At 46.3% G+C, this 19,813-nt stretch overlaps 1 protein-coding gene across 2 annotated transcripts; it reads left to right on the top strand.

Moving 5' to 3' along the window:
• The first annotated feature begins 2,808 nt into the window (after positions 1 to 2,808).
• LOC147009012 (palmitoyltransferase ZDHHC16-like) lies at positions 2,809 to 19,254 on the top strand. Of its 2 annotated transcripts, XM_085863476.1 has the most exons (10): positions 2,813 to 3,039; positions 8,141 to 8,351; positions 8,484 to 8,678; positions 9,471 to 9,559; positions 9,705 to 9,733; positions 9,818 to 9,948; positions 10,072 to 10,133; positions 10,240 to 10,363; positions 10,521 to 10,591; positions 18,970 to 19,254. In XM_085863476.1, exons 2-10 carry the CDS (start codon positions 8,163 to 8,165, stop codon positions 19,046 to 19,048), a joined length of 969 nt encoding a protein of 322 aa, XP_085719602.1. In that variant the 5' UTR covers positions 2,813 to 3,039; positions 8,141 to 8,162; the 3' UTR covers positions 19,049 to 19,254. The 2 variants fall into 2 exon arrangements, with proteins under 2 accessions (XP_085719601.1, XP_085719602.1); XM_085863475.1 differs by having other exon boundaries at positions 2,809 to 3,039; positions 9,705 to 9,948.
• The last annotated feature ends 559 nt before the right edge of the window (positions 19,255 to 19,813 follow it).

The following is a 19,813-nucleotide window of genomic DNA, read 5'->3' as shown; positions in this document are numbered from 1 at the left end:
ACAGGCCACCATGGTTTCTTAACCATAAAGCGCTCAAATAATTTTTCTCACTTTCCTCACTCGTATCGAACGACTCTTCTTCATCGCTACGAATCGCTGGATACATCGCAATGCTTATAAACGCCCAGAGACGCCAGCGTTTGGGGCTTCATTTCATTTCCGTACATGCGATAATCTCGGGAAGCTCTTAACCTAAGCCAAGCTTCTAAATGTGAACTGCGGAACTGACATCAGCAGCAGTTCCGACTGCTGGAAAAAAAATTGTTCATTTGTCCAATTCGGACATTGTTTGACATTCCGGGCGTCTCCGGGTGTTGCTTGTTGTCACCGATCGCAAATCGCTTGCCAAGCCATCGCGGTCATATTAAACACCGTCCAGAGTTTCAAACAATGGGTGAATTGGACAAATTAACACTTTTATTTTTGAGTTTTTAGCAGTCAGAACTACTGCTGAGTTCAATTCCAGAGTTAAAATTTTGAAATTTGGTTCATGTTAAGAGATTCTGGAGCTCATCGCATTTCGGCTGTAATGCTTATAATGCGTCCAGAGTTGTATTTGCACATTATGTGGATGGTAGCTATCTCCAGACGTGTCTGGGCGGTGTTTACAGTATGACCGGGAGAAAATGGATTTCACATCTTATTGTGTTTCCATCTTCACTGTTATTCTACGCAGAATCATTTTGACGAGACGGTATGAATCATAATTAACGTTCCCCCGCACGTCTGTCTTCCCTTCCCCCACTGCTCCTCATTCCTTCCCCCTCCCTCCCTCATCCACCCCGCTTGCTCCCATCGTCAATCTCCCCTCTTTCTCCCCCTTCCTCTCTCTCTATCCCCCTTCTTCGCTCCCCTCTCACCCCTTCCTCTCTCCCCCCTTTATCTCTCTCTCTCTCTCTCTCTCTCTCTCTCTCTCTCTCTCTCTCTCTCTCTCTCTCTCTCTCTCTCTCTCTCTCTCTCTCTCTCTCTCTCTCTCTCTCTCTCTCTCTCTCTCTCTCTCTCTCTCTCTCTCTCTCTCTCTCTCTCTCTCTCTCTCTCTCTCTCTCTCTCTCTCTCTCTCTCTCTCTCTCTCTCTCTCTCTCTCTCCCCCTATCTTCATGTTCCCATCAGTGAAGCGATGCGAGGTATTTGCCCAGATGGGCAAATGTACGTCCGAGAAATGGTTAAGGACATGTTCAAGAACGGTTTTTTTAATCTTCCAACTAAAATGGCCGCCGGTCTACCGGTCGGCCATGTTTAATCAGACCACACCTGTATGCCATCATGTACTGTGCTTTGACAAGTTTGAACAAAATCGGATCATGCACGTCCGAGAAATGGTTGGGGACACGTTTAAGTAATGAAATGGCCGCCGGTCGGCCATCTTGGATCTGATGTTGAAAAAAAAAATGATGTGCACAGGTAAGCCATCGTTAATTAATTATCTGCGTGCCACGTTTGAACAAGATCGGTAAATACATGTCTGAGATATGGCGAAGGATGGACACATCTGGACAAGACACAATGTAATATGGAATAGGCAAAGCCGAGAAGCGAACGTAGAATTCTTCTTACATTCGATGCTGCAATTTCCGGTTACTTCGGCCTGGATTCGGGATCAGCGATCAAATAATGTAAATCACGATTAAAAATTATTTTTTGATGATGTAGGAGATATCTTTATTACCTCAACATTACCTTCACAACAACAACAACACCGCCTAGAACAGGATGTCATCTGAAAAAATAAATATTACCTCAACATTACCTTCACAACAACAACAACACCGCCTAGAACAGGATGTCATCTGAAAAAATAAATATTACCTCAACATTACCTTCACAACAACTACACCACCGAGAACAGGATCTCATCTAAAAAAAAAAATATTACCTCAACATTACCTTCACAACAACAACTACACCGCCAAGAACAGGATCTCATCTAAAAAAAGAAATATTACCTCAACATTACCTTCACAACAACAATTACACCGCCTAGAACAGGATGTCATCTGAAAAAATAAATATTACCTCAACATTACCTTCACAACAACAACAACACCGCCTAGAACAGGATGTCATCTGAAAAAATAAATATTACCTCAACATTACCTTCACAACAACTACACCACCTAGAACGGGATCTCATCAAAAAAAAAAAATTACCTCAACATTACCTTCACAACGACTACTACACCGCCTAGAATGGGATCTCATCGAAAAAAATAAATACTGGAAGCGAACGTAGAATTCTTCTTACATTCGCTTCTGACTTTACGTATAACTTGTTCACAACTGTATACGCAATTTCCGGTTACTTCGGCCTGGATTCGGGATCAGCGATCAAATAATGTAAATCACGATTAAAAATTATTTTTTGATGATGCGGGAGATATCTTTATTAAAATCAGTGGAGGAAATATACGCCATGTCTGATATTATTTCGGTCTTTCATGTCTCCGACGATGCCTTTATCTCCCGGCATGCACACATAAGGTTTCACTTCTGGTTCAGAGAAAAAAACACCGACGATGAGATCCTCACAAGATTTCACTTCCGGTTCAGAGAAAAAACCACTGCCGATGAGATCCTCACAAGGTTTCACTTCCGGTTCAGAGAAAGAACCACCGACGATGAGATCCTTACAAGGTTTCACTTCCGGTTCAGAGAAAAACCACCGACAATGAGATCCTCGCAAGGTTTCACTTCCGGTTCAGAGAAAAAACCACCGACGATGAGATCCTCACAAGGTTTCACTTCCGGTTCAGAGAAAAAACCACCGGCGATGAGATCCTTACAAGGTTTCACTTCCGGTTCAGAGAAAGAACCACCGACGATGAGATCCTTACAAGGCTTCACTTCCGGTTCAGAGAAAGAACCACCGACGATGAGATCCTCACAAAGTTTCACTTCCGGTTCAGAGAACAAACCACCGACGCTGAGATCCTCACGCCGTTTCCCTTTGATCTCCCTTTCCCGAGCTCGTCGTATTCATTCACCATCCCGAGTGTCGAGAACCTGAGTGGGAGATATGAAGATCCACGACCGCGGATAAAGGTGAAAATCGGTTTTTGGTGCGAAACGATGGAATGAATGAATGAATTAGGAGTCTTGAGATATCTCTCTCGTGTCCTGGCCTTGATAAGTCGAAAGCACCGATTGTTGTGTATAAGGGAACGGTGCAGGTGGACAGAGAAACACCTGAATCAAAGCGTGCAGGTGGACAGATATACACCGGAATTAAAGTGTGTAGGTGGACAGATCGACACCTGAATCAAAGCGTGCAGGTGGACAGATCTACACCTGAATTAAAGTGTGTAGGTGGACAGATCGACACCTGAATCAAAGTGTGCAGGTGGACAGATCGACACCTGAATGAAAGCGTGCACATGGACAGATTGACACCTGAATCAAAGCGTGCAGGTGGACAGATCTACACCTGAATCAAAGTGTGCAGGTGGACAGATCTACACCTGAATTAAAGTGTGCACATGGACAGATTGACACCTGAATCAAAGCGTGCAGGTGGACAGAACGACACCTGAATCAAAGCGTGCAGGTGGACAGATCTACACCTGAATCAAAGCGTGCAGGTGGACAGAACGACACCTGAATGAAAGTGTGTAGGTGGACAGATCGACACCTGAATCAAAGTGTGCAGGTGGACAGAACGACACCTGAATCAAAGCGTGCAGGTGGACAGAACGACACCTGAATCAAAGTGTGCAGGTGGACAGAACGACACCTGAATCAAAGCGTGCAGGTGGACAGATATACACCGGAATTAAAGTGTGTAGGTGGACAGATCGACACCTGAATGAAAGTGTGTAGGTGGACAGATCGACACCTGAATCAAAGTGTGCAGGTGGACAGATATACACCGGAATTAAAGTGTGTAGGTGGACAGATCGACACCTGAATGAAAGTGTGTAGGTGGACAGATCGACACCTGAATCAAAGTGTGCAGGTGGACAGATCGACACCTGAATCAAAGTGTGCAGGTGGACAGATCTACACCTGAATCAAAGCGTGCAGGTGGACAGATCTACACCTGAATCAAAGTGTGCAGGTGGACAGATCGACACCTGAATCAAAGTGTGCACATGGACAGATCTACACCTGAATCAAAGTGTGCAGGTGGACAGATCTACACCTGAATTAAAGTGTGCACATGGACAGATCTACACCTGAATCAAAGCGTGCAGGTGGACAGAACGACACCTGAATGAAAGTGTGTAGGTGGACAGATCGACACCTGAATCAAAGTGTGTAGGTGGACAGAACGACACCTGAATCAAAGCGTGCAGGTGGACAGAACGACACCTGAATCAAAGTGTGCAGGTGGACAGAACGACATCTGAATTAAAGTGTGCAGGTGGACAGATCGACACCTGAATCAAAGCGTGCAGGTGGACAGATCGACACCTGAATCAAAGTGTGCAGGTGGACAGATCGACACCTGAATCAAAGCGTGCAGGTGGACAGATCGACACCTGAATCAAAGCGTGCAGGTGGACAGATCGACACCTGAATCAAAGCGTGCAGGTGGACAGATCGACACCTGAATCAAAGTGTGCAGGTGGACAGATCGACACCTGAATCAAAGCGTGCAGGTGGACAGATCGACACCTGAATCAAAGTGTGCAGGTGGACAGATCGACACCTGAATCAAAGCGTGCAGGTGGACAGATCTACACCTGAATCAAAGTGTGCAGGTGGACAGATCGACACCTGAATCAAAGCGTGCAGGTGGACAGAACGACACCTGAATTAAAGTGTGCAGGTGGACAGATCTACACCTGAATGAAAGTGTGTAGGTGGACAGATCGACACCTGAATCAAAGCATGCAGGTGGACAGATCGACACCTGAATCAAAGCGTGCAGGTGGACAGATCTACACCTGAATCAAAGTGTGCAGGTGGACAGAATGACACCTGAATCAAAGCGTGCAGGTGGACAGATATACACCTGAATCAAAGTGTGCAGGTGAACAGATCTACACCTGAATCAAAGCGTGCACATGGACAGATTGACACCTGAATCAAAGCGTGCAGGTGGACAGAACGACACCTGAATCAAAGCGTGCAGGTGGACAGAACGACACCTGAATCAAAGCGTGCAGGTGGACAGAACGACACCTGAATTAAAGTGTGCAGGTGGACAGATCTACACCTGAATGAAAGTGTGCAGGTGGACAGATCGACACCTGAATCAAAGCGTGCAGGTGGACAGAACGACACCTGAATTAAAGTGTGCAGGTGGACAGATCTACACCTGAATGAAAGTGTGCAGGTGGACAGATCGACACCTGAATCAAAGCGTGCAGGTGGACAGAACGACACCTGAATTAAAGTGTGCAGGTGGACAGATCTACACCTGAATGAAAGTGTGCAGGTGGACAGATCGACACCTGAATCAAAGCGTGCAGGTGGACAGATCGACACCTGAATCAAAGCGTGCAGGTGGACAGATCTACACCTGAATCAAAGTGTGCAGGTGGACAGAACGACACCTGAATCAAAGCGTGCAGGTGGACAGATATACACCTGAATCAAAGTGTGCAGGTGAACAGATCTACACCTGAATCAAAGCGTGCACATGGACAGATTGACACCTGAATCAAAGCGTGCAGGTGGACAGAACGACACCTGAATCAAAGCGTGCAGGTGGACAGAACGACACCTGAATCAAAGCGTGCAGGTGGACAGAACGACACCTGAATTAAAGTGTGCAGGTGGACAGATCTACACCTGAATGAAAGTGTGCAGGTGGACAGATCGACACCTGAATCAAAGCGTGCAGGTGGACAGAACGACACCTGAATTAAAGTGTGCAGGTGGACAGATCTACACCTGAATGAAAGTGTGCAGGTGGACAGATCGACACCTGAATCAAAGTGTGCAGGTGGACAGAACGACACCTGAATCAAAGTGTGCAGGTGGACAGAACGACACCTGAATTAAAGTGTGCAGGTGGACAGATCGACACCTGAATTAAAGTGTGCAGGTGGACAGATCTACACCTGAATCAAAGCGTGCAGGTGGACAGATCTACACCTGAATCAAAGTGTGCAGGTGGACAGATCGACACCTGAATCAAAGTGTGCAGGTGGACAGATCTACACCTGAATCAAAGTGTGCAGGTGGACAGATCGACACCTGAATCAAACCGTGCAGGTGGACAGAATGACACCTGAATCAATGAACGACACCGGGGGGGGGGGGGGCGGGGCTGGGGGGCTGGGGTTATCCAAATGAATTAATCGATCGATTCATTAAACTGGCGATCACACCTGTCCTCCGGGAGGGAGTACCCTTCTCAGTTTATTGGAGTACGTGCTAGAGTGCAGGAGTTTATCCGATGTACACGTTCGTCCAGTGTCCTTGGGTGGCCACTTCAGGTAAGTATTGGAACCGGAGGTCGAACCAGGTTTGGAACCTCGACGTCGGCCCAATAACTGTTAAATATCAATTATGGACTTTACTCCACGATGTCCACGTTTACTCCACTTGTTACGTATTTGGAAACCTTGTGCACACAAACAACCAGAGTCCCCGAAGTTCAGTTATTTCGATAAGTATGTGTACAGTTAGAATCCATCTCCGATGTCTGATGGGAATTTCGTGTGTGCACTGTGAGTTATTTTATAGTTAGGTAATTTAAATCTCCAGATCCCCCTCCACTTGGGGCCGCAGTGTCTTTCAGCGCTTGCGCCCTCGCCTCGCGGCCGTAGCATACGAGGCAAGGTCCTCGCGTGCTTGATTCGACTTCCTCAAATTGGTCTGCATTCCAACACCATGAGGCAAAATCGTTTCTCTAGCAAGAGGGGTACAGACACGCGTAGAGGGGGTGGGGTTTTCCCGGCTCGGCCATAACCCCGCCCAGAAAGGACGGACCCATGGAGGTCCCTGTCCAATCAGGGCGATCATCGCGTCAGCTCCACCAAGGCCCCGCCCCGCTCAGAGCGGTCGAAAAAGGACGACGCGACCCTCAGTGTGAGTGTGTGTGTGTGGAGAGTTCTTGTGCTCGTTCGAGTTCGGAGAGTTCAGAAAGTTCTTGCGTGTCCTTGGGAATTCTTTGAAGTTCTTTGGAGGGAGCAGCTCTTGGAAGACAGTTTGGGTGCACTGTCATCATTGCTGGAGCTCTCAAGCCTGGAGTCTCCGCTGGCCTTCTACAAGGGCCCCACACGTGCAGTCGCGGGCCAAGTCGCATGAACGCGGTCAGGTACCCCGACAGAACTCTGACCCCCAGCTCGACTATCCCCTTGGCTGCGAGGGTCGAATAAAGACCAATTGGGTCCTCTTTTTCTTTTGAGTGTGTGTCTGTACGTGGCGCCGTCCTATAAGTAAAACTGTTTAAGTGTTTATGATCATTGTAAATATTTGCTTGCATATAGTCGTGAATAAGTCGACACTTCGTCCCTTTATTTTATTCCTGTAAATAAAATAATTGTTTAAATGTTCCAGTTCGTTTCTGTCCTTTCTTTGATTGACCCAGCATGGTTCGGATTTGAGAATTTGTGAGGCCGTTTGGGCCGGGAAGTTGTCATTGGGACCGGCGCGGCTCTGGTAACTCCGCTCGGTTACGCCGGATCCGAGTCGGTACCTGCGACTCGGTCCAGACAACGTCGGCCGAGGGTGTGGTTTCCCCAGTAGCTAGACGGCGTGAGTACTTAGGTAAATTGGAATAGACAAGTGGACCCTACCTCACGCCGTTGAAATATTGGTGACCACGGTCCGCGAAGGGACCCGTGACCTTTTGTTCTTATCCGAGAGTCACGACCTAAATTCCGGGTGTTCGGCGGGAGACGGCTCTACTGCTCCACCTCGTGGTCGTTTACCGCCACCGAACCCCGGCCTACAACACACTATCGTGTGATTATACAATCATAAAGGTGTCAAAACGTACCTTGAATTGTTTTTCTTTTTCTTCACCCACCTGTCCACCGACAGTCAGCAAACGCATTCAGTTTCGGTATGACGTCATTTTGTCAAATCGTTGACGTTCCTCGTACACGTACTGCCTTTGTACATGTGCTTGTACCGTTAAAATGTAACTGTTCCTCGAGGACAAAATGCTGATGTTTGAGTTCTGCTCGTCTCTTACTCCAGTGCATGTAAGTTATTGTTATTAATCGTCTCATGAATGTCCCATCAGTTCTGCTTCCTGAGTCACCACAATGCCCAAGACCAAGATGGCCGGCTCGCTCCTGCCCCCGATCTCACGCCTGCAGCGATGGTTTGCTTACTGCAAACTCTGCTTTCTCTCCCTCTTCTACTCCGCTAACCCTGGAGACGACTGGCTCCTGGAGTTCATGTTTCAGCCCGTGTACCACTTGGTGGAGTTGGTGGTGCCATGGGCCGGACCGGTACGGCTTCGAGCCGCCGAGTGCTCGCTCGCCCCTCGTACTCATCCTCTCGATCCCGGCACTTTAACCTTTATTTTATTTATCGTCATCGTGCACTTACGGAATCGGCGCTGATAAAGTTCTACATTTCAGGTGTTTGTAGGTCTCGTATGCTGCTTGCTCTCGTCGGTGGTGCTCATCATGTACCTGTGCGTGCTTCCCACCGTGTTGCCCACCTTGGGTATGCCAGCCCGGTGCGTCCACTTGCTGCTCGCACACTGGCTCCTTGTGCACGTGGTATTTAACTTCAAGCATGCCGTGTGTGTACCACCTGGCACACCCTCCTGGGTAGGTGTATCACTCGACACTACCGATTCGGATGAAATTACCATTCCTGACTGGTTTCTTACCTTTTCGTTATTCAAAGTCAAAGTAACCAAAACGTAAAGGTTTCACCAGAAAGGGGTTGCTGGCATGGTCTGCCAGGTACCCCCTTCTGGTAAAACTACCAAAATCACGAATCACTGCTCACCTTCACTCTTTCATTCCTCTTTTTTCCCACCTTTGGAATAAACTCCCTCCCTCTGTTCAATCCCATTCTTCCCTCCAGGCCTTCAAAATAGCTCACCACCACCTCTTATCATCCCCCATCCAAATCCTCGGTTTTCTACCCCCGTTAATCCACCCCAAACCCACCTCCTTCAAATTCCTTACTTTCCTTCCTGAAAGTCCCTGTAATGTCCATCTTGTATACCCATGTTCTCCACCCCATACCTCTTCCTTCCACAGATCTCCTCATGTCTCTGTTCCCCACTGTTTTGTCCTTCCCACTCCAGCCCCTCGTCTCCTGCCCCCCCCCCCTTGTTGAACGTACTGTGTGTTAGTTCTCATACGAGCCTCGACGTGGTATACAAACAAAAACACCAGGTATGACCGAAGAACAGGGTGATCATGAAGGTTTCTGGTACAAAGTTGTTTCATTTTAACGAATATATTTCATGGACAACGTCTCTGTGTTGAACAGTTATAACTGGATTCTACTCTCCCACTTCCAACGACAAAAAGGAAACGCCACACTGGTCGCACCTATACCTGTAAGAATTTTTATGTTTTAAAACTTTATGCCATTTCTATCAACAGGCTGTCGTGGACAGGAGTAAGGTGTCTACCTGTAAAAAGTGCTTCTCTCCACGCCCACCGAGGACGCACCACTGCAGCGTGTGCAACAGGTAAAGCGGTCGGTGGGTACGTGCCGGAGTAAGTTCATTCGAACAACATTTTGCAGGATGTCCTTTTGAAAGGTCAATGGGAGGCCAAAAAGGCAAATTCTTCCTTTACCGACAAACGTCCGTTCCAACTTCCTTTCCCCTGCAGGTGCGTCCTGACGATGGATCATCACTGCTGTATCCTTTGTTGCCGAGCTAAAATGCTCCGTATTCCTCGTTTCCAGGCACACTCATCCGGTATTCCCTTGACACACTCCGCAGATTGGATGAATAACTGTGTGGGCCACTTTAACCACCGCTACTTTTTTTCGTTCTGCACCTTCACCTCCCTGGGGTGTGTTTACTGCTGTGTTACCAGCGCACCATTAGCAACGGAGGCCTACGCCGCACAGGTAAAAGCACACGCTCGGTGGATCCAAGCACCATCGATGAGACGTCTTCCATCAGAATTGCCTTTTGTGAATGGACTCGTGTGGGAATTGCAAAGTTAAAATCTTTTTTGTTTTTCAATCAAGAAAGCTGCAACGGAACAGGGACACCGCAACGGCTTACTTCTTTACATGTGGGTCTTGTGCGGGTGAGTCGTCATTCTGTATCCCCCCTTGCCTTCCTTTTGATTTGCCATGTCGGGGTGGGTTCGTACATCGAGGCTACTCGTGTCGTTCTGTCCGTACACCGCACAGTGGAGTCAGCGTGCTGCTCACCGCCCTGACGCTGTGGCACATGCGGCTCGTTACCCGCGGAGTGACGAGCGTTGAACGGTTGCAGAATCGGCAAAACCAAAAGGAGCTCCGTAACAAAGACCAGGTGCGTACCGCAATACGACTCCCAATGCGGTGCCTGCAAATTGGTCTTCAGGTTAAAACCACAACCACTGCACCGATACATTCTGAAGGCAGCATCGAATGTCTGCACTGAGTGGTGTTTGGTTATTTCCCATCATTGACCCCCTTTTCTCTCTTAGTGTTTCAGGAACGTCTACGATCACGGTGCACTGGAGAACTGGAAACGGTTTCTGGGCGTGCGATGTCGCAGGTACTTTGTAGGGCACTCGGGCCTGGTTTTTTTGTTTAGAAAGACTGTATGGACCGATCCATTGTTGACATCACATGTTTATTGCAAATAATACTTGGGGGGGGGGAGGGGGAAGGAGGGAATTGAGGGAATTGAGGGGTCGATCCGTCGTCTTGATTTCCAGGTGCTGTTTGCGGTACGAGCTGGCCAGGTGAAGCTGATATTTACTCTTTCAAAACATGATTATACCGAGCTGCATGGCAGCAACCAAGAGACTCTCGTTACATTATCCGTTACAAGCCAATCCTTAATCGGCACCAATCGGCACCGCACGGCCATCTAGTATTTCATTGCAAACAGTATCTGGAAACAAAAATTGTGGGGCAAGCCCTCGCTTGCCCCCAGGAAGACCTGTGACAATAAGTGTGGACACCATTGGAGTGGAAGTTGGTGTTTGAGAGCCAGCATCGGTGTGAGAGCAAGTTAGTTCAGTCATTGATTCCACCGAGCAGACTCGTCATGGTTGGATCGTCCGCTCTGAAGCTGGAGATCGGCGGTTCAAATCCCCTCCTAATCAAACCAAATATTTTGAAATGGTACGTGCTGCTTTCTCGCTTGATGCTCCACATTTAATAGGATAGAGCACGGAAAAAAAACGCTGGGAAGGCAATTGCAAACCATCCAGTGTAACCCTCGCCAAGAAACTGCTTCGGCAGCACCAATGCTATGGAACAGAGTGTGGTACATCGGAACCACCCCCCTCACCCCGGATTTTGCTCCTGCATCCATCTTGTCCAGCCGTTGCATTCCCCCCTGCCCCTCATCATTACCCACACCCCTTGTTTGTCCATCTGTTTATTTTCTCCTTTGGCCCAGATGTTTCCATTTCCCCTTATCCTCCTGTTGTTCGAGCTCTTCCACGAGCCTTGACTCGTCATTACTTGGTCACATTCCTCAAACATGCTGTAGTTGTAGCACGTTTCGCTGATGTGGGATCTACAAATCTCCAATCTTTCTCACGAGCCTGAGGACATTTGTTTCACAACTTGTCTGTCGGTTTGTAGCACACCTTCACTATCGTCTTTCCCTGCAAAGCACTCGAGGGACATTGTACGTTAACTACCGGGGATGCCTCTTCGGGATGGTTGAAGCCACACAACGCAAGTTGCAGAGCCAAATCGTCCGCACTCTTCCTCGCTGCCTGGACTTGTCAGATCTATCGGCGATGTCCGTGCAAGTCCTGAGTGAAGGGTGAATCGTGAAGGATGGTGTTTAACTCTTGGGCTTGACCATGATCTTAAATATTTCAATGATGGGACAGATCAAACTGAAAGGGTACTCGGTGGAGTGCGTACCTCCGCCAGCCTGGTTAGTTGATGTTTTGTATCCCACTGATAGGTCAGATCTGGATTCGGACCTGAACTAAAATTTAAATCGGCTTGTTCTCGTCACAAACCCAAGCTCTCCACCACATATTTCATCCAAAGCTGTCCACAACTGAGAGATATTTTGTTCGCTTGCGGTTCTTGAGCGACGGTGGTGTTCTCTCGGGGTCTCTGCCAACTTTCTCAAAGACAAGTTTCTCGGTGGTTTTTTATTTGCTGTCATTTTGTTATCTCCGTTTCCTGTGTGTCTGCAGTTCGGTTTTGTTTTAAAAATCCTTCCATTTGGTGAGCATTCGTCGGTCCTTTCAAATTGGGTTTCCTTGAGGCCGACCTTTTCCTTGATGTGCACGATCCTGTTATTCTATTCCCTATTTATTAGCTTCAGGTGTTTTTTTCACCACAATCCCTCCACTCTTTCAATACCCTCTGTTTCGTATAATAATATAATAAAATGAAGCTATATCTTTTCCATTCTCACCTGACCCCTCCCGTAACCACGTGATTTCTCAACCCCTTCTTCCTCTTCCTGTAACGTCCGCTGACCTTCCATCTTCCTTCTAATTATGCCCGATCCACATTCACCATCTCTTCTTCAACCTTTCCTTTGCTTTTTTTTTTTTTTGATAAAGATGAAGTAATCTCTTAAAATGTTTCAACTTCCTCTTTCCCACGAGTGGTTCTCATTATTGTGTCATAATTCACAACTCTTTTTCTTCTTCGAAAGCCGTTTTCAATTCGACCTTTCCTTCGTCCCGTGTATGAAACGTCCCACTGCTACAATGTTCCTTTTTCTCCATTCTCTTAATCCTCCTGCATTGCATCCCTCACGTGATGTCTTTAATCGCATCTCTGAATTAAGTAATGTATGTTCGTGTTCCATCAATCGTCCTTTTTTTTTTTTTTTTTCCATCTTCAGTGCTAATTCACCCCAGCTCCTTAAATCTACCTCCTCCTAGCCCCTCACCTGTTATCCCCTCTTCTTGCCCCTCATCCTACCTCTGCTCTTGGCACCTCTTCACTGTCTTCTGCTTCAGTGTCAGCCCCTCCTCTGTTGTCCCAAAGTGTGTGGTGTTCTCACACCTGTGGACTCCATTCCAACCAAACAGATATCTAACTCTCTCAATCAGTGCACTCGTCACCACAAACATGCTCCTTCCTTTCTCTCAGCACACCTCCCCCCCTCCCCCTTCTTCCCAACCCCTCATATCTTGTACCTTTCCCTGCCTGCTCCCTTCTTCTTCACCATACCAGGACCAAGTCTCATCCCTCCCCACACCCCACCTCTCTCCTCGCCTTCCTGCCCCTTGGCCGTGCCTGCTCCCATCGTCTCCCCTCCCTCTCAAAGCAACCTTTACACTCTTCCCCCTCATCTATCTCAAAAACTCCTCTCTCACCCTCAACCCTCCCCTCTCAAAGTTACCTGCCCCCTCACATCCACAAAGCTGCCTCCTTCCCCTGCCCTCTCTCTTCTATCGAATCACTCCACCTCCTCAAATCTTCAATTGCCCTCTGCACCCTCTCTTATTACTCCCCACCATGCCTCATCCCATCACCACTGAACTTTTTCTCCTCCTCATTCGACCCTCTCCCCGGGCTCTTCTGCAATCCCCCACACACTGTCAACAACTCTCCTTACCTCGCCCACTCCCCTGCACCCAAAGCCTCCTCCCTCCCTTTTCCTTAACAGTGTGGACCTCAAACATCCAGGACCTTTTCTAAAACCTTACAGATCTTTCCATGCAGGTTGACTGACAAACCAGACATAATCTGCTTAACAAACTTTCCTCCTTAAAGACATCTCTGACTCAAGTATCTCTCCCTGGTTACTCCCTCCTCCGGTATGACAGACCTGAGCCTCGTCCTGGTGGAGGAGTCGCTCTCTTCATCAAAGACTATTTCTCACTCTCCGTGCACTGCCCTCACTCCCCCACACCCCCAGGAATACTTCTGGCTACGATTTCCCCTCCACTCCCACCTCATGTTTATATGTGTTTTGTACCATCCACCAAACAGTGATAATTCCATTTACATCTCCATCCATCCATTGGGACCAGAGTCTGCACAGAGCGTCGGTGCTGCCGGGGCAGTCTCCTGGGCTAATGGGAACAATCCTGGACAGGTCTCCACACTGACGCAGGATACTCAAATGGCTCAATAATCCCCGCAAGCTAGTACTCATTTTGCCGACCTCAGAAGGATGACAGGCTGAGTCAACCCCACCTGGTATTAATTCAACGGCTGAGCAGCATTTGAACTCAGGACACTGGGATCCCAAGGCCGTCACCCTCGCCATTAAGCCAACACCAGGCATGCGAGGACTCAGAGGACCCAAAAATCTCCGACGCCTGCCGAAAACATGAACCAACTTCTATCCACTCATCCCAACTCTCTCTTCCTCATATGTGGTGACTTCAGTTGTCATCATGCCATTTGGCTCGGTGTGGGTACCTCTCCCACCTGTTATGGTACTTCAGCAAAGGACTTCTACGACTCAAGGGACTGACTCAATCGGTCAACTTCCTGACCCGGATCTCAACCAACCGTACTCCATCTCTTCGGGATCTGATTTTGACATATTTCCCTGAAAATATCTGCCGTTCTTCTTCCGCACCAATCGGGTCTTCTGACCACGTGCTTGTCAAAGTAGACATCTCTCTGACTGTTATTTGAGAATGACCTCAGCGCCATAGAGTCTGGCATTTCACTCAGGCCGACTGGCAGGGACTTCAAGTAGACATCAAACTTCTAAACTAGTCTCCCATCTCGACTTTCTCTGACATTAATTTTTTCAAAGAAACTTGCTCTCCCTCATGCACAGATTTGTCCTACCCTTCCTCCCGCCCTTGGTTCACTGAAGCTTGTGGTGAGGCAGTTGTCCTAAAACAACTTACCTTTGCCTCATGGAAAGCAAACCCAACTGAGGGTAATCTCAGTTCCTTCCACAATGCTCGGAACAAGTGTGTGTCTACCCTCAAGAGAACCAGAAAACAACATCTTTCTAATCTCAAGTCTGAACTCTCAAACCTCTCTCCCTCCTCAAAATCCTGGTGGCATCTAATTTATCTTTTTGGTGTATGTTCCCCCTCCATCACCTCCCTCCGCACCAGTTAACACTGCTTGTGAAAAGGCTGAATGCCTAAAAACCTGCTCTGCTTCTCCTTCTCACCCTCTCTCTGTTCTATTCATCCTCTCATTTGCTCAAGATCTGCTATCTGCTTGGAAATCAGTTAAACATTACTGCCCTGCTTAAAAAAGGTGTAAAAACAGATTCCTGCAAATACAAATCAATCAACCTTCTCCCAATCATCAGCAAGGTTATGGAATCCATCTTCGCTTCAGACATGGTCACTCTACCCTGGATATGCTGCTTCTGCTCTCCCAACAATGGATGGAGATCTTCGATGCCAGACATGACATCAGAGCCATATCCTTGGACATATCGCGTGCTTTCGATACGGTCCAAGTTGTTTCAGGACAACTGCCCAACTGTTTCAGGACAAGTTGCTGATGACTCCACCCTCTGCCGTACCATCTGTCATCCCTAAAGGCCCTGTCACACCTTGACGTTTTAGCCAGGAATGGCAACGTATAAAAATGCACGTAAAACGTTGGCGTACGCTGAAGTTTTGAGGTTTTTTTAAGTTTTGGCTGTATTAATAACGTGTTGGTCGTATGCATAACGTATTAGTAACGGGCACGGAACGTTTCGTTGTGTTAAAGATAACTTATACCAACGAATGCTTAGCCTGTTGTCGGCGTTCACAACCTATGCCCAACGATAGTTTAACTTAGTCATAGCGCGCTGCACGTATCGCCGACAAACTCGTGGCGTTCCCTGTCCAAAACCTGCCGCACGCAGATTTAAATCATAACCGCCTGACAATTGGAAGTGTCAACATCGCAGTCACACCTTGACGATTTAGCCAGCGTATGACGACCCATGAAAAATGTGTCTAAAACGCTGGGACACGTCGAATACGGTATGGGTAAGTTGTGTATACGTTAGGAGCAAGATGAAAAACAATGAAGTACGCTGGCATATTACGTGGTACGTCTAGTACGTCGTGAAATTTCAAGCATGCTGAAAATTTTACGACGTACTCGACGTATGGCTCACAAGTTCCGCATACGCTGGTATAAGTTCTCGGCACGCTCCGCAATCGTTTACACACGTCGGCCACACGTTACTTGTAAGTTACTCATAAGTCGAAACACGTCGAGGTAATGTTTAGCATACCCGAAACTTAATTTTTAACCTACGAGTAACGTGCTTTGAACCTATGAGTAGCGTGCTTTGAACCTATGTGTAATGTATCTCAAACGAACATTGGCGTATGTAGACGAATTAGATTGACGTCTTCCGGACGACCACAGAACTTACTGAACGTGTTTCTAACTTACAGCTACCGTATAATGGCGTATTGGCAGCGTTTAGGGGACTTGGTATATACAAATGGGCTTCACAAGAGGAACCCGTCAGTGTTCGAGACTCCATGTTGAGTAGATGTCAATGTCAGTAGCAGTAGCAGTAGTAGTAGTAGTAGTTCGAGAGAATTTAGTGATGTCGATGTTATTCGTAGTAGTTAGAGAGAATTTAGTGATGTTGATGTTAGTAGTAGTAGTTCGAGAGAATTTAGTGATGTCGATGTTGGTAGTAGTACTAGTAGTTCGAGAGAATTTAGTGTTGTCAATGTTATTAGTAGTAGTTCGAGAGAATTTAGTGATGTTGATGTTATTAGTAGTAGAAGTAGTAGTAGTTCGAGAGAATTTAGTGATGATGTTATTAGTAGTAGTAGTCGTTCGAGAGAATTTAGTGATGTCGATGTTGGTAGTAGTAGTAGTGTTAGCAGTAGTAGTAGTTAGAGAGAATTTAGTGATGTCGATGTTAGTAGTAGTAGTATTAGTAGTAGCAGTAGTAGTAGCAGTAGTAGTTCGAGAGAATTTAGTAATGTCGATGTTAGTAGTAGTAGTAGTAGTAGTAGTAGTAGTAGTAGTAGTAGTAGTAGTTCGAGAGAATTTACTGATGTCGATGTTGGTAGTTGTAGTAGTAGTAGTACTTTCAAGTAACGTGTTGCAAAGTGTGAACAACGTTCATGTAGCGTGCTTACAAAACGTTACTCATAGGTTAGAAATAAGTTTCGGGTACGCTAAACATTACCTCGACGTGTTTCGACTTATGAGTAACTTACAAGTAACGTGTGTCAACGATCGCATAACGTGCCTACAACTTATGGCCAGCGTAGCAGAACGTGTGAGTCATACGCCGGCCTACGTCGTAAAATTTCAAGCATGAAAAAATTCGAGGAAAACCCCAAAGTTCAACGTTTAAAGCCAGCGTACTACCACTTATGGCAGTGTTTTTCAGCGTGGTCTTAACATATACAAAACGTACCCATAACGTATTCGACGTGTACCAGCGTTTTACACAAATCGGCATACGCTGGCTAAAACGTCAAGGTGTGACTGGGCCTTAAGACCGACAAGCAGCAGCTTCTTCGCTCTCTGCAGATCTGGATAAAATCACAAACTGGTCCAACATGTGGAACATGTCATGTCTCAACCTTGACAAATCTCACTATGTTTCTCTGAAAGGACTGTCTCGACCCCCCCCCACCCCCCACTCCCAAATCTAGTTTCTCAACAATCCTTTTGAAGACGTCCTTTCATTAAAGTTTCTGGGTCTATCTGCCATGATCTTTCCTGGGAAAGCCACATTTCCAAGCTGGCCTCCAAAACCAGTCACCGACTCGACTGGGCATCCTCCGTCATGCAAAGTCCTTCCTTGGCACACCTGAGCACCTGACCATGTATAAAGCTTTCATCCACAGCCTCATGGCGTACTGCTCTGGGCTGGTGGTCCCGCCTCTCGACTTTCTCGTGTTCATGCTGTGGAAACCAAGGCATTTAGGATCATTGGTATCTCCCACGATGAGGCTGAGTCCTTGGGCCTCTCACCCTCTCACCACAGGCAGGTTGGTGGTCTTTCTGTCTTCTACCATCTCCTCTCCAGTCTCCCCCCCCACCTGCTCTGTCTGTGATCTGTCTCCCCTCCCCCCCTAATATTTCCACAGGGTGCTCAAGGTCTAACAGCAACCCCCTTCTGCTAAAACTTCCAAAAATCAATCACTGCTCACCTCCATTCCTCTTTTTTTTTCCCTGCCTTTGGAACAAACTCACACACTCTCTTCAATCCCACTCTTCCCTCCAGGCCTTCAAAACAACCATTCACCCTCACCTCTCATCTTCCCCATCCAAAAGCATGATATTTTCTACCCCCGTTAATCCGCCTCCTTCAAATTCCCTGCTTTCCTTCGTGAATGTCGCTGTAATGTCCATCTTGTATACCCACGTGTTCCCCACCCCATCCCTCTCCCTTCCACAGATCTAATGTCTCTGTTCCACACTGTTTTGTGCTTCGTGCTTCCCTCTCCCACCCCTCTTGTCTCCTGCTCCCCTTGTTATACGTTCTGTGTGTTCGGTCTTATACGAGCCTCGACAACATATATTACAATAAATAAATAAATAAAAGACGGGTGAAAACATCACCTCCATCCACCTCTGGTGACGGAGGTAATGACATCGAAACAAGACCAGTAAATCCCCACATTTACCCCCAAGTCGGAGTGCTGAATGCATGGAATATTTTCTTTTCTGCAATGTGATTATTTTCAAAGAGAATTTTAATTGGTTGACAAAGTATCCTTTGTCCTTTTACATTTGCAATGTGAAAGGGAGATGGTACTTCCCATTGCTATGACCCCGTCTGAGCACCCAGCTCGTGATATGGGGATCCCACAAGTATTGACGGTCCTTGTAGTTCATGCCAAAGTAGTCTCTCTCAGATGTCCTCATCCTACATGCAATACAGGTAGAGTGCTCCGGGAGTCTTTGATCACCATTTATTTGAAAGGCACGAGGAGGTCCACAGAACGGGTGAAGCAAGAAATGTTTTCAAAATGATGAGCAACGTTGAGGTTTCCTCATTGCAGCTGCTTTGTCATCACGCTTTTGCAGGGACTGGCTGTGTCGAGTTGCGCTGCCTTCCTCCCACCCCCCACTCAACGATGGCTACGTGTGGTCGAGCGGCTCGTGAGCCCCACGGGCCATGACTTTAACCGGAACTTTGATCACCACCGGATGCTGTTCGTACCATTAAGAGGAACCTTCAGGAACAGGTGAAGTTGTCCAAGCACGTTCTCTTGGATTCAGAAACGGTTTAATGGAACTTTACAAATGGCAATGGACAACCAAGGAACAAAGTTTACAGGTTTAAAAAAAAAAAAAAAAAAAAAAAAAAAAAGTGTGTGTATATATATATATATATATATATATATATATATATATATATATATATATATATATATATATATATATATATATATATATATATATATATATATATATATATATATATATATATATATATATATATATATATATATATATATATATATATATATATATATATATATATATATATATATATATATATATATATATATATATATATATATATATATATATATATATATATATATATATATATATATATATATATATATATATATATATATATATATATATATATATATATATATATATATATATATATATATATATATATATATACACACATATAATTACCTTTAACATTTGAACCAATGAAAAGGTTCATCATTTCACAGCGACCTATGAAAAAGAGTACATTGATACCAGTTGGCATTTTAGGTTGTCTTATGTATGGATTTGTTTGGAAGAACACCAGAAGTAATACATTAAAGCTCCCAAAAGCCTGCTGTAAAACAATTAGGCCACACGGTTCAAATTGGCAACACATGCAAGATTAAGATTGTTAACA

The sequence above is a fragment of the Eptatretus burgeri genome, chromosome 18, assembly GCF_056783735.1.
Source record: "Eptatretus burgeri isolate ZD-2024b chromosome 18, Ebu_testis_v1, whole genome shotgun sequence".
Lineage (NCBI taxonomy): Eukaryota > Metazoa > Chordata > Myxini > Myxiniformes > Myxinidae > Eptatretus > Eptatretus burgeri.
Note: the sequence above shows the minus strand (reverse complement) of the source record. Positions and strands in the feature narration are given on the sequence as shown.

What these genes read in the sequence shown, in the direction of transcription:
- LOC147009012 (XM_085863475.1), top strand. Translation starts at nt 8,163, where the DNA reads ATGCCCAAGACCAAGATGGCCGGCTCGCTCCTGCCCCCGATCTCACGC. An exon ending in TGGTGCCATGGGCCGGACCG is followed by an intron (nt 8,352 to 8,483) that starts GTACGGCTTCGA and finishes TCTACATTTCAG; the next exon opens with GTGTTTGTAGGTCTCGTATG. An exon ending in CACCTGGCACACCCTCCTGG is followed by an intron (nt 8,679 to 9,470) that starts GTAGGTGTATCA and finishes TTCTATCAACAG; the next exon opens with GCTGTCGTGGACAGGAGTAA.